Consider the following 12,082-nt stretch of genomic DNA (forward strand, 5'->3'; position numbering starts at 1 on the left):
AGATACCAAATTGTGGACTTTCGAGAGAAAATTTTTCGGAAATTATTAAAACACAGAATTTAACCGTGTTCTCCGGCAGCATATGAGAGACTCCCATGGCGGCCATTCGGAAGGGAGCGACTCAGAAGGCTGGGGCTGACATATGTTACTCAGCGTGACGAGCCGAGTCCGTAGACCACCAAACTTGTGGACTTTGGACAAACTTTTCCGTTGCGACATTCACACTAGTCTTAATTGGTGTGGCACCTCAGCATATGAGAGATGACCCTTCGGAAGGGAGCGACTCAGAAGGCTGGGGCTGACATATGTTACTCAGCGTGACGAGCCGAGTCCGTAGAACACCCAATTTGTGGACTTTTGACAAAATTTTTCGTCGCAGCAAGCGGGCCTCGGACACGTTTAACGAGGCATCCCTTCCGACGGGAGCGACTTCGAAGCCTGGGGCTGACATATGTTACTCAGCGTGACGAGCCGAGTCCGTAGAGATACCAAATTTGTGGACTTTCGAGAAAATTTTTCGGAAATTATTAAAACACAGAACTTAACCGTGTCTCCGGCAGCATATGAGAGACCTCCCATGGCGGCCATTCGGAAGGGAGCGACTCAGAAGGCTGGGGCTGACATATGTTACTCAGCGTGACGAGCGAGTCCGTAGACACCAAAATTGTGGACTTTGGACAAATTTTTCCGTTGCGACATTCACACTAGTCTTAATGGTGTGGCACCTCAGCATATGAGAGATGACCCTTCGGAAGGGAGCGACTCAGAAGGTGGGGCTGACATATGTTACTCAGCGTGACGAGCCGAGTCCGTAGACACCAAACTTGCGGACTTTGGACAAACTTTTCCGTTGCGACATTCACACTAGTCTTAATGGTGTGGCACCTCAGCTTATGAGAGATGACCTTCGGAAGGGAGCGACTCAGAAGGCTGGGGCTGACATATGTTACTCAGCTTGACGAGCCGAGTCCGTAGACACCAATTTGTGTGGACTTTTGACAAAATTTTTCGTCGCAGCAAGCGGGCCTCGGACACGTTTAACGAGGCATCCCTTCCGACGGGAGCGACTTCGAAGCCTGGGGCTGACATATGTTACTCAGCGTGACGAGCCGAGTCCGTAGATACCAAATTTGTGGACTTTCGAGAAAATTTTTCGGAAATTATTAAAACACAGAATTTAACCGTGTCCTCCGCGGCAGCATATGATTACCTCCCATGGCCGGCCATTCGAAGGGAGCGACTCAGAAGGCTGGGGCTGACATATGTTACTCAGCGTGACAGCCGAGTCCGTAGACAACAAACTTGTGGACTTTGGACAAACTTTTTTCCTTGCGACATTCACACTGGTCTTAATGTGTGCACCTCAGCATATGAGAGATGACCCTTCGGAGGGAGCGACTCAGAAGGCTGGGGCTGACAATATGTTACTCAGCGTGACGAGCCGAGTCCGTAGACACCAAACTTGTGGACTTTTGACAAACTTTTCCGTAGCGACATTACACTAGTCTTAATGGTGTGGCCACCTCAGCATATAAGAGATGACCCTTCGGAAGGGAGCGACTCAAAGGCTGGGGCTGACATATGTTACTCAGCGTGACGAGCCGAGTCCGTAGACACCCAATTTGTGGACTTTTGACAAAATTTTTCGTCGCAGCAAGCGGGGCTCGACACGTTTAACGAGGCATCCCTTCCGACGGGAGCGACTTCGAAGCCTGGGGCTGACATATGTTACTCAGCGTGACGAGCCGATCCGTAGATACCAAATTTGTGACTTTCGAGAAAATTTTTCGGAAATTAATAAAACACAGAATTTAACCGTGTCACCTCGCAGCATATGAGAGACCTCCCATGGCGGCCATTCGAAGGGAGCGACTCAGAAGGCTGGGGCTGACATATGTTACTCAGCGTGACGACCGAGTCCGTAGACACCAAACTTGTGGACTTTGGACAAACTTTTCCGTTGCGACATTCACACTAGTCTTAATGGTGTGGCACCTCAGCATATGAGAGATGACCCTTCGGAAGGGAGCGACTCAGAAGGCTGGGGCTGACATATGTTACTCAGCGTGACGAGCCGAGTCCGTAGACACCAAATTGTGGACTTTTGACAAAATTTTTTGTCGCATCAAACGGCCTCGGACACGTTTAACGAGGCATCCCTTCCGACGGAGCGACTTCGAAGCCTGGGGCTGACATATGAGTACTCAGCGTGACGAGCCGAGTCCGTAGATACAAAATTTGTGGACTTTCGAGAAAATTTTTTTGAAATAATTAAAACACAGAATTTAACCGTGTCTCCCGGCAGCATATGAAGACCTCCCATGGCGGCCATCATCGGAAGGGTGCGACTCAGAAGGCTGGGGCTGACATATGTTACTCAGCGTGACGAGCCAGTCCGTAGACACCAAACTTGTGGACTTTGGACAAACTTTTCCGGCGACATTCACACTAGTCTTAATGGTGTGGCACCTCAGCATATGAGAGATGACTCTTCGGAAGGGAGCGACTCAGAAGGCTGGGGCTGACATATGTTACTCAGCGTGACGAGTCCGAGTCCGTAGACACCCAATTTGTGGACTTTTGACAAAATTTTTCGTCGCAGCAAGCGGGCCTCGGACACGTTTAACGAGGCATCCCTTCCGACGGGAGCGACTTCGAAGCCTGGGGCTGACATATGTTACTCAGCGTGACAGCCGAGTCCGTAGATACCAAATTTGTGGACTTTCGAGAAAATTTACGGAAATTATTAAAACACAGAATTAACCGTGTCTCCCGGCAGCATATGAGAGACCTCCCATGGCGGCCATTCGGAAGGGAGCGACTCAGAAGGCTGGGGCTGACATATGTTAGTCAGCGTGACGAGCCGAGTCCGTAGACACCAAACTTGTGGACTTTGGACAAACTTTTCCGTTGCGACATTCACACTGGTCTTAATGGTGTGGCACCTCAGCATATGAGAGATGACCCTTCGAAGGGAGCGACTCAGAAGGCTGGGGATGACATATGTTACTCAGCAGTGACGAGCCGAGTCCGTAGACACCAAACTTGTGGACTTTGGACAAACTTTTCCGTTGCGACATTCACACTAGTCTTAATGGTGTGCACCTCAGCATATGAAGAGATGACCCTTCAGAAGGGAGCGACTCAGAAGGCTGGGGCTGACATATGTTACTCAGCTTGACGAGCCAGTCCGTAGACACCCAATTTGTGGACTTTTGACAAAATTTTTCGTCGCAGCAAGCGGGCCTCGAACACGGTTTAACGAGCATCCCTTCCGACGGGAGCGACTTCGAAGCCATGGCTGACATTTGTTACTACGTGACGTACACCGAGTCCGTAAATAACCAAATTTTGGGACTTCGCGAAATTTTTTTTGAAATTATTAAAACACAGAATTAATTACCGTGTCTCCCGGCAGCATATGAGAACCTCCCATGGCGGCCATTCGGAAGGAGCGACTCAGAAGGCTGGGGCTAGACATATGTTACTCAGCGTGACGAGCCGAGTCCGTAGACACCAAACTTGTGGACTTTGGACAAACTTTTCCGTTTTGCGACATTCACACTAGTCTTATGGTGTGGCACCTCAGCATATGAGAGATGACCCTTCGGAAGGGAGCGACTCAGAAGGCTGGGGTTGACATATGTTACTACTACTCAGCTTGACGAGCTGAGTCCGTAGACACCCAATTTGTGGACTTTTGACAAAATTTTTCGTCGCAGCAAGCGGGCCTCGGACACGTTTAACGAGGCATCCTTCCACTGGAGCGACTCTACGAAGCTGGGGCTGACATATGTTACTCAGCGTGACGAGCCGAGTCCTTAGATACCAATTTGTGGACTTTCCGAGAAAATTTTCCGGAAATATAAAAACACAGAATTTAACCGTGTCTTCCCGGCAGCATATGAAGGACCTCCCATGGCGGCCAATCGGAAGGGAGCGACTCAGAAGGCTGGGGCTGACATATGTTAGTCAGCGTGACGAGCCGAGTCCGTAACGACCAAACTTGTGGACTTTGGACAAACTTTTCCGTTGCGACATTCACACTGGTCTTAATGGTGTGCACCTCAGCATATGAGAGATGACCCTTCGGAAGGGAGCGACTCAGAAGGCTGGGGCTGACATATGTTACTCAGCGTGACGAGCCTAGTCCGTAGACACCCAACTTGTGGACTTTGGACAAACTTTTCCGTTGCGACATTCACACTAGTGCTTAATGGTGTGGCACCTCAGCATATGAGAGATGACCCTTCAGAAGGGAGCGACTCAGAAGGCTGGGGCTGACATATGTTACACAGCTTGACGAGCCGAGTCCGTAGACACACCCAATTTGTGGACTTTTGACAAAATTTTTCGTCGCAGCAACGGGTCCTCGAACACGTTTAACGAGGCATCCCTTCCGACGGGAGCGACTTCAAGCCTGGGGCTGACATATGTTACTCAGCGTGACGAGCCGATCCGTAGATACCAATTTGTGGACTTTCGAGAAAATTTTTCGAAATTATATAAAAACACAGAATTTAACCGTGTCCCCCGGCAGCATATGAGAGACCTCCCTGGCGGCCATTCGGAAGGAGCGAGCTCAGAAGGCTGGGGCTGACATATGTTACTCAGCGTGACGAGCCAGTCCGTAGACACCAAACTTGTGTGACTTGGACAAACTTTTCTATTTGGCGACATTCACACTAGTCTTAATGGTGTGGCACCTCAGCATATGAGAGATGAACCCTTCGGAAGGGAGCGACTCAGAAGGCCGGGGCTGACATATGTTACTCAGCGTGACGAGCCGAGTCCCGAAGACACCAAACTTGTGGACTTTGGACAAACTTTTCCGTTGCGAGCATTCACACTATCTTAATGTGTGGCAACCTCATCATATGAGAGATGACCCTTCGGAGGGAGCGAATCAGAAGGCTGTGGCTGACATAATGTTACTCACGTGACGAGCCGAGTCCGTAGACCACCAAACATGTGGACTTTGGACAAACTTTTCGTTGCGACATTCACACTAGTCCATAATGGTGTGGCACCTCAGCATATGAGATGACCCCTTCTGAAGGGATCGACACAGAAGGCTGGGGTTGACATATGTTACTACTCAGCTTGACGAGCCGAGTCCAAGACACCCAATTTAGTGACGTTTGACCAAAATTTTTCGTCGCAGCAAGCGGGCCTCGTACACTTTAAAGAGGCAATCCCTTCGCGACGGGATCGACTTCGAAGCCTGGGGCTGACATATTTTACTCAGCGTGACGAGCCGATCCGTAGAAACCAAATTTGTGGACTTTCGAGAAGAATTTTCGGAAATTATTAAAACCACAGAATTTAACCGTGTCTCCCGGCAGCATATGAGAGACCTCCCATGGAGGCCATTTCGGAGGGAGCGACTCAGAAGCTGGGGCTGACATATGTTACTCAGCGTGACGAGCCGAGTCCGTAGACACCAAAACATGTGGACTTTGGACAAACTTTTCCGTTGCGACATTCACACTAGTCTTAATGGTGTGCACCCTCAGCATATGAGAGATGACCCTTCAGAAGGAGCGACTGCAGCAGGCTGGGGCAGACATATGTTACTCAGCTTGACGAGCCTAGTCTCGTAGACACCCAATTGTGGACTTTTGACAAAATTTTTCGTCGCAGCAAGCGCCCTCGGACACGTTAACGAGGCATCCCTTCCGACGGGAGCGACTTCGAAGCCTGGGCAGACATATGTTACTCAGCGTGACGAGCCGAGTCCGTAGATACCAAATTTGTGGACTTTCGAGAAAATTTATCGGAAAGTATTAAAACACAGAATTTAACCGTGTCTCCCGGCTGCATATGAGAGACCGCCCATGGCGGCCATTCGAAGGGAGCGACACAGAAGGCTGGGGTTGACATATGTTACTCAGCTTGACGAGCCGAGTCCGTAACACCCAAATAGTGGACGTTTTGACAAAATTTTTCGTCCCCAGCAAGCGGGCCTCGAACACAGTAACTAGGCATCCCTCCGACGGGAGCGACTTCGAAGCCTGGGGCTGACTATATGTTACTCAGCGTGACGAGCCGAGTCCGTAGATACCAAATTTGTGGACTTTCGAGAAAATTTTTCGGAATTTATTAAAACAACAGAATTTAACCGTCTCCCGGCAGCATATGAGAACCGCCCATGGCGCCATTCGGAAGGGAGCACTCAGAAGGCTGGGGCTGACCATGTTACTCAGCGTGACGAGCCGAGTCCGTAGACACCAAACTTGTGGACTTTGGACAAACTTTTCCGTTGCGACATTCCCACGAGTCTTAATGGTGTGGCACCTCAGCATATGAGGATTACCCTTCGGAAGGGAGCGACTCAGAAGGCAGGGGCTGACATATGTTAAGCTCAGCGTGACGAGCCGAGTCCGTAGACACCAAACTTGTGGACTTTGGACAAACTTTTCCGTTGCGACATTCACACTAGTCTTAATGGGTTTGGCACCTCAGCATATGAGAGGATGACCCTCGGAAGGGAGCGACTCAGAAGGCCGTTGGCTGACATATGTTACTCAGCGTGACGAGCGAGTCCGTAGACTACCAAACTTAGTGTACATTGGACAAACTTTTCCGTTGCGACATTCACACTAGTCTTAATGGTTGTGCACCTCAGCATAGAGAGATGACCCTTCGGACGGGAGCGACTCAGAAGGCTGGGGCTGACATAAGTTACTCGAGCGACGAGCCGAGTCCGTAACACCAAAACTTGTGGACTTTGGACAAACTTTTCCGTTGATACATTCACACTATTCCTTAATGTGTGTGCAAACTCAGCATATGAGAGATGACCCATCGGAGGGAGCGACCTCAGAAGGCTGGGGTCTGACATATGTTACTCAGCTTGACAGCCGAGTCACCGTTAACACCCTATTTGTGGACTTTTGACAAAATTTTTCGTCGCAGCAAGCGGGCCTCGACACGTTTAACGAGGCATCCCTCGGCGACGGGAGCGATTTTGAAGCCTGGGGCTGACATATTGTTACTCAGCGTGCCGAGCCGAGTCCGTAGATACAAAATTTGTGGACTTTCGAGAAAATTTTTCGGAATTATTAAAACACAGAATTTAACCGAGTCACCCGGGAGCATATGAGAGACCTCCCATGGCGGCCATTCGGAAGGGAGCGACTCAGAAGGCTGGGGCTGACATATGTTACTCAGCGTGACGAGCAGAGTCCGTAGACACCAAACTTGTGGACTTTGGACAAACTTTTCCGTTGCGACATTCACACTAGTCTTAATGGTGTGGCACCTCACATATGAGAGATACCCTTCGGAAGGGAGCGACTCAGAAGGCTGGGGCTGACATATGTTACTCAGCGTGACAAGCCGAGTCCGTAGACACCAACTTGTGGACTTCGACAAACTTTTCCGTTGCGACATTCACACTAGATCTTAATGAGTGGCACTCAGCATATGAGAGGATACCCTTCGGAAGGGAGCGACTCAGAAGGCCGGGGCTGACAGAATGTTACTCACTCAGCTGACGACCGAGTCCGTAAAGACACCAAACTTGTGGACTTTGGACAAACTTTTCTTGCGACATTCACACTATCTAATGGTTTGGCACCTCAGCATATGAGAGATGACCCTTCGAAGGGATCGACACAGAAGCTGGGGTTGACATATTGGGGCTGACATATGTTACTCAGCGTGACGAGCCGAGTCCGTAGACACCAAACTTGTGGACTTTGGACAAACTTTTCCGTTGCGACATTCACACTAGTCTTAATGGTGTGGCACCTCAGCATATGAGAGATGACCCTTCGGAAGGGAGCGACACAGAAGGCTGGGGTTGACATATGTTACTCAGCTTGACGAGCCGAGTCCGTAGACACCCAATTTGTGGACTTTTGACAAAATTTTTCGTCGCAGCAAGCGGGCCTCGACACGTTTAACGAGGCATCCCTTCCGACGGGAGCGACTTCGAAGCCTGGGGCTGACATATGTTACTCAGCGTGACGAGCCGAGTCCGTAGATACCAAATTTGTGGACTTTCGAGAAAATTTTTCGGAAATTATTAAAACACAGAATTTAACCGTGTCTCCCGGCAGCATATGAGAGACCTCCATGGCGGCCATTCGGAAGGGAGCGACTCAGAAGGCTGGGTTAGGGTTAGGATTTTTTAATTATCTCGATGATCTCCCCTGCTTCGTCCGACGACTGGGCAGTTGAAACTGGGAGATCAAAGGCAGTGCACTGGCCGACGCCGTCGTCACCGGTTCACAGTTCCTATCAACCCTTGTCCCATAAAGGAATGTTTTTTTCAGAGGTCAAAAGGTCAAGGTCAAGGTTAAGTTTTTCTTCCATCCGTCTTCAGTCAGATCTGTCCCCTGGGTTAATTTGAGTTGATTTTATTGAATCATTTTCCCATTCAGGGCTTTAAAGTCTTGAGTAAAATGTTTTTTTCTCTTCTCTTTTTTCTTCTCTTTTTTTCTTTGTTTATTTTTTTCTTCTTTCTTCTCTTTTTTTATTCTTTTTTTATTTTTCTTATGGAATTTTAGGTTCAGTATTGTTGTTTTTTTTGGATTTCTATGTTTCAGTTTCTCTATCCAGATATTGTGTCCTGGTTTTAATTTTGTGTCCATATCAGGCTTTAGTCAGGTTTCTCCTTTGAAGTTAATTTCTTATTTTTCCATTATTTTTTGGTTGTTCTGTTTTGTTCCATGAGTTTTGTTTTATTGAATAAATATCCCCAATCTGGTGGTTTTAAATGCTTGATTAAAGGTGCTCTTTTTTTCTTTTCAGACGTCTGTTTCAGTGTTGTTTATTGTTGTTATTAATAATAATAACAACAATAATAATCCTCTAAATTTTGGAACACATCATCAGTAGTGGACCCCAGGCTCATCGAATGTTTCGGCCGTTTATCACTAGACATTCTCCCCTGAGGGGGCCCCCCCGAGGTTGATCATGTCTCAGGGTGTGTCCCATAGCCAATTGTGTTATAATCCTGTTTTATAATAGTTTAATATCTTAATTTTTCAGTTCCCTTTGGGGATTCAAACTGGTTTATATTAGGGTTAGGGTTAGGGTTAGGGTTAGGGTTAGGGTTAGGTTTAGAAAAACTATCACGATGACTCTCCCCATAATACCACTGGGCATCACAGTTGAATGGAGAATCAAAGGCAATGCACTGGCCGACGCATGCTACTTTTAGACTCCCCCACCGTGTGTTTGCCACGCTTCAGAGTAAAGGAAAGACGAGCAAGAAAAAAGGTTGAGAGATAAGATGAAAGTTATGACCTTAATTGGTAAAGTAATTAACCTTCTATAATTCTTATGCTTTTCAGATGAATTTTCGAAACACATCCTCAGTAGTGGACCTCAGGATCATCGGGCGTTTCGGCCATTATCACTAGACACCCTCCCTGAGGGAGGCCCCGTCGAGGTTGATCAATCCTCGCAGTGTGTTTCGTAGCCAATATTGTGTTGTGCAGGTCATAGTTTGGATTTTTTTTTTTTTTTTTTTTTTTTTTTTCTTCCAAAACATTATTGGCTGACATCTAGAATAATCGTTCATCCTTTATATATCTCCATACTGTTTGTTTTGTTGTCCTGTATAGTATAAATACGTTGTTAGACGTAGGTTAGATATTTGTTTTGCCGTCTTGTGTTTAGTTTAGTTAAAAAACTATTCACTGTGTGTCCATAGGACAAGAAGTAGTACCAAGTTCACCGGCTGAGATGCCTGAAGAATCCTCCCTTAATCCAACAAGTTGGTCTCGGAGGGAATGAGGAAGAAAGTGGTCAAAGCCAGGTCCCAAGGTCATTATGACTTTAGTCCTCTATCATGGACAAGGGGACAGGGAGGCGGACATATGTCCTTTTCTTTCGGAGTATCCTCAATCCGGTTCCTAAATCGGACTCAAGGACGATCTTACTCACCTACCTGCTAGCCAAGATTGGTTGTTAACACCGCTAGGTTACTCCAATCTGGCCCAACAGGTTCGTTGTTGAAGAATGGTTCCCGGGCTCCAACTTGGTTTTGATTGCCATTAAGGAAGGTCCGGAGATCCCCCAGGAACAGCCAGGACCAGCCACGAACAAGCGTTGCCTTCCCAGTCAATCCCCAGGTTGGGAAGACCGAGGCCAGCCGCGATGAAACACTGCCTCCTCGGTCCTCCAGGGACCCCAGGACAATCCCTCCAGGGGCAACACAGGCACCACGACCGGAGAGAACCAGGACCAGCCCCTACCAAGCAGTGCCTTCCTGGTCAATCCAGTCGCTGGGAAACTCAGAGCCCACCCCACCGAAGTCAGGTGCCTCCAAGCTCCCCAGGCACCCAGGTCGAACCCCAGGCCACCCCGAACAACCCCCTAGGTATCACCAGGACCAGCCCCGCTTATACGTTGCCTTCCTAGTTCCCCCCAGAGCAGGGAGGATAAAGACTAGCCGCACTATAGCACCGCCAGTCCAAATCTCCCCAGGGTGTCCATACTAATTCCCTCCCCAAGACAGCTCCTGTGCCCCATACACCGCACGACTCCAGTAGCCTGTCTTCCCGGTACAATCCCTGTGCCCCATACACCGCACGACCCCAGGGTATTGTACTTCCTCCTGAATAAAGGTTAGCCGAAGCTAGTTGGGGTTTGATTTTTCACAGCAACCCCCAGCCCGAGGGCCGGAGGCTGCAGAGCCAGCAGTGCAATGCCCTATTATAAGGGCCTGCTGGTTAAGTTGACAGAGACCGGATACTAGATCCAGTAACTGTATTACCAACAGGTGCAATATCCTGTTACCAGGATCTGTTGGTAAATTTGATTTCTTTTCTGTACAGTAATCAACCCCCAAGGGGTTAAAAACTGCATACAATCACCAGGTATTTCACTGGCAATTGCAAAGCGTAAACTCACCTCTGCCTGAGCAAAAGTAGGCCGCCGCCCATAAAAAATAACCTCTGTATGTGAGGGTAGTCACTGTTGGCGATGCGAAACACGCTCGCGGGTCCAAAATATTGTATTCCCATGGTGTGCATTTCAGGATGTTTTATCCAATAGGGTTGTTTTGTGAATATTGTGATGAACATATTTCCTGGTCTGATATTTCCCATGATGCTTTAGTAAAAGTAAATGTCACCCTGAGTGAGTTAGAAATGTAGAGAAAGGGGCATAAAAGGTCATAGAAAAGAGAAAAAAAAAGGAGAAAAAGAGAGAGAAAATTTGTCACTCCATAGGAACTGACAGGTTTAGTAGATAAAGAGAAGAAAAAAAAAAAAAAGAAAGAAAAAAAAGAAAAGATAAAATAAAAATAGTAACCCAAATAAAAATCTTATTTTTATTAATTAAAATACCTGCATAAAAGAATAAAATACTAAAAAATAGAAAAACAATAGTAAATAAATAATCAATAATAATAATAATAATAATAAAATAATAATAATAATATAATGTAAAAATTTGTTTTAATAACAAATAATAAATTAAAATAATAATAATAAAATAATATAATAAAATAATAATATAATAATATAATATAATAATACATAAAAAATAAAAAATAATAATAAAAAAATAATAAACAAAATAAAAAATAAATAAATAAACAATAATAATAATAATAAGAATAAGAATAAACTATAGTATATACTATAAAACATTGATAGTATCCATTTTACTCTATCTTATTGTTGAATAAATTTTATCATATATTATATATTACACCATATATTAAATTATTTTGTTGTTTTAAAAGGAATTTAAAGTTAAAAATTTGGGTAGAGTTTAGGGTTAAGGTAGACGTTAGGGTTAGTGACAGCCATATTAGGGTTAGGGCCAGGTGTAGGATCCGTAGTATTAGAAGGGTTCGGGTTAGGATTTTAAATCTTTCTCGATGATCCCCCCTGCTTCGTCCGACGACTGGGCAGTTGAAACTGGGAGATCAAAGGCAATGCACTGGCCGGCGCTCGTCGTCCGCAGTTCACAGTTCCTATCAACCCCTGTCCCATAAAGGAACGCTCTTTCCGAGGTCAAAGGTCAAGGTCCGAGATTAAGTTTTTTTTCTTTCAAATAGTCTCCAGTCAGATCCGTCACCTGGAATTAATTTGAGTTGATTTTATTGAATCATTTT

At 46.5% G+C, this 12,082-nt stretch overlaps 1 protein-coding gene across 1 annotated transcript in view; it reads left to right on the forward strand.

The window, feature by feature from the left end:
- The first annotated feature begins 2,321 nt into the window (after nucleotides 1-2,321).
- Nucleotides 2,322-12,082, forward strand: part of LOC130178769 (stonustoxin subunit beta-like) — a 15,989-nt gene continuing 6,228 nt past the window's right edge. Inside the window, exons 1-3 of the mRNA XM_056391227.1 lie at nucleotides 2,322-2,342; nucleotides 3,238-3,336; nucleotides 10,142-10,270. Coding sequence (XP_056247202.1) covers nucleotides 2,322-2,342; nucleotides 3,238-3,336; nucleotides 10,142-10,270 — 249 coding nt within the window. The remainder of the gene's footprint in view (nucleotides 2,343-3,237; nucleotides 3,337-10,141; nucleotides 10,271-12,082) is intronic.

The sequence above is a fragment of the Seriola aureovittata genome, chromosome 12 (genome assembly GCF_021018895.1).
Source record: "Seriola aureovittata isolate HTS-2021-v1 ecotype China chromosome 12, ASM2101889v1, whole genome shotgun sequence".
Lineage (NCBI taxonomy): Eukaryota > Metazoa > Chordata > Actinopteri > Carangiformes > Carangidae > Seriola > Seriola aureovittata.